This window comes from Capsicum annuum, unplaced genomic scaffold, assembly GCF_002878395.1.
Source record: "Capsicum annuum cultivar UCD-10X-F1 unplaced genomic scaffold, UCD10Xv1.1 ctg23620, whole genome shotgun sequence".
Classification (NCBI taxonomy): Eukaryota; Viridiplantae; Streptophyta; class Magnoliopsida; order Solanales; family Solanaceae; genus Capsicum; species Capsicum annuum.
The window spans coordinates 1-2,164 of NW_025829771.1; the positions used below are offsets into that span (position 1 = coordinate 1).

A 2,164-nucleotide genomic window follows, 5' to 3' on the forward strand; every position below is an offset into this window, starting at 1 on the left:
CCTCCCTTGCATTCTCCCTGATGCACGTTGCCGCCCTGTCCCACATATTATCCACATCCCCCCTACACTCCCACACCCCCATTCCCGCCAACCTCTCCCCTATCTCCCACGCATTCACTGGCGTCAAACCGCCCCACTTAATATGAGTGGCATATTATAATAAAGATATTTGAGGTAAAAGGTAAATATATTATTTTATATTTGACCTTTCTTTAGCAAAGATCAAGTATAAAAAGAGCACTTTCTGGTATCTTGAGGAAGGATGGCACACCTAAATGTGTTGGGCCGGCTGAAAGGGTACTCATAGATTTGTCTTCTGTTGGAAGAGACAAGCTACTAGATTGTTCAAGATCCCACAACCTGATGCTGCCATCAGCTGAGCATGTCGCAAAAGAAACTCCACCAGAACATCCTTTAGCAACACATGCTTTGGAGGGGTCATGCATGTGTTCACATGAAAAATTTTTGATGTCCCATATGCAAGCACTATGTGAAACTAGCACAGCGCACCTGCTGGCCTGGAAAATATATCATCGGGCTATCGTGATTATCAGTCTTACATATGCCACATGGTTGCAAAGCTTGGAAAGAGTTAAGAGTTTCAGAGAAACACCTTGTCAACATCCTGAACGTCCCATATGAAAAGGCTCCGATCATCATATATCACAACTGTAAAGGTATTGTTACCATCAAATTGGTGAAAATAAATTCCTTCTACCAAAAATAACTAGGTACTCACCAAGTTTTTGCAATGTTGAAAATTGACAAGCAATTGCATTAGGTAGACTCTGCAACTGCTCGTTTCCATTTTTACCAATCATTACATGGAGATCTGCAACACTTCCTTTACTGCATCTGCTTTCCGGATAGTATAAGCTTCCAGAATATGAAAGAGAGTTTGAAGAAAAAAGTTTAACTTGTCCATTATTGCATGCGCAAGCAACCAACTTTCTGGATACAGATAGTCCGAAGCCTTTCTCAACCTGAAGTCCAAGTACAAAAACGATGAGAAGACTAGAGGGCCTTCTTATAATTGAAAAGGTAGTAATACATACCAGTTTATAGCACTTCAATATCAGAAAACTTCAGGAAGTATAGAACTTCTTTTCGAAGTTTCCTTCAGCGTGATTAAGTGTTAATGTGCAAGATATAACAGCATATACCTGTAATTCAACAGAATTTGCAATAGCCATCTCCGAGTTTAGAAGGCACAAAACCCCTACAAACAAAAGAAGACACTAAGGTGCTCAGGAACATGCAACAACATAAAGATAACAGATGTATGTTAAACTTGTTACCTTCATCTGTCAGCGCATAAACATGCAAAGCTTCACCAGTTTGAATGTGATCTAGGAGTCTATTCTCACTCCACATAAGAGATGCAACAGCTATGAACAAGCATCCTTTATGATGACCAAGATTAGCTTGCTTTCCAGTTGCTCCTGATGCTGTTCTAGCTATCATACGAGATCTGGTAGATAATCCCAATTTCCAGAACTTCAGGTGCTTCTTTCCTGCAGTGATAAAGAATCTTCCATCTGCTGAGAAGCTAACAGATGCAACAGCAGAACTTGGTGTGCACCCCTTGCATTTTGTAATTAAAGACTGACTTTGAAAATCCCAGAGGCAAATATATCCATCATGAGGATATCCAACAGAAGTAAGGTGTTTGCCTGCAGGTAGTAACATAATCAAGAAAACAGGAAAGAAGAAAGAACCCGAGGCTTATGTCCCGTTTCATGTATCTCAACAAAAGCTAGTTGCTTAGACAAAGAGCAACAACTAATTACAACAAACCATCAGGTGAAAAGGCAATGCATGCTAAGCCGTGTTGATGACTCTTCAATTCGTATTTCAGAGCCAAACTTGTTGCTTCCCATATCACTACGGCAGGGTGAGGTCCTGACTGAAGCATTGACCCATTAGTAAGTGCAAAACTGACTTTAAAAAAGTAAAAAATAAAAACAAAAAACTAGTCACACCAATTGAACGGAACACTCTTTTTGTGTGTGTATGAGTAAGTATCTTTTACTTTCATAATACATATACATGTAAGCTGTAGCTTGTACTAAAATGAAAGACAGCTATATGAGTGTTTCGTTTATACGTTTGAGCAGACATATAATATTATACCAATTTTAGACAATATATACATAAATACCTA

General features: G+C 39.2%; 1 protein-coding gene across 1 annotated transcript; it reads right to left on the minus strand.

The window, feature by feature from the left end:
• Positions 1 to 212: 212 nt before the first annotated feature.
• LOC124890738 (mitogen-activated protein kinase-binding protein 1-like) lies at positions 213 to 1,915 on the minus strand. Its single transcript, XM_047402534.1, has 6 exons — positions 1,798 to 1,915; positions 1,299 to 1,673; positions 1,164 to 1,219; positions 740 to 983; positions 614 to 669; positions 213 to 518 (listed from the first exon to the last, which is right to left on the minus strand). Exons 1-6 carry the CDS (start codon positions 1,913 to 1,915, stop codon positions 213 to 215), a joined length of 1,155 nt encoding a protein of 384 aa, XP_047258490.1.
• Positions 1,916 to 2,164: the final 249 nt, after the last annotated feature.

Coding starts and splice junctions, on each gene's coding strand:
- LOC124890738 (XM_047402534.1), bottom strand. CDS start 1,915: ATGCTTCAGTCAGGACCTCACCCTGCCGTAGTGATATGGGAAGCAACA. Junction 1,220..1,298: donor TTATGCGCTGACAGATGAAG/GTAACAAGTTTA, acceptor TTTTGTTTGTAG/GGGTTTTGTGCCTTCTAAAC. Junction 519..613: donor ACGTTCAGGATGTTGACAAG/GTGTTTCTCTGA, acceptor TATATTTTCCAG/GCCAGCAGGTGCGCTGTGCT.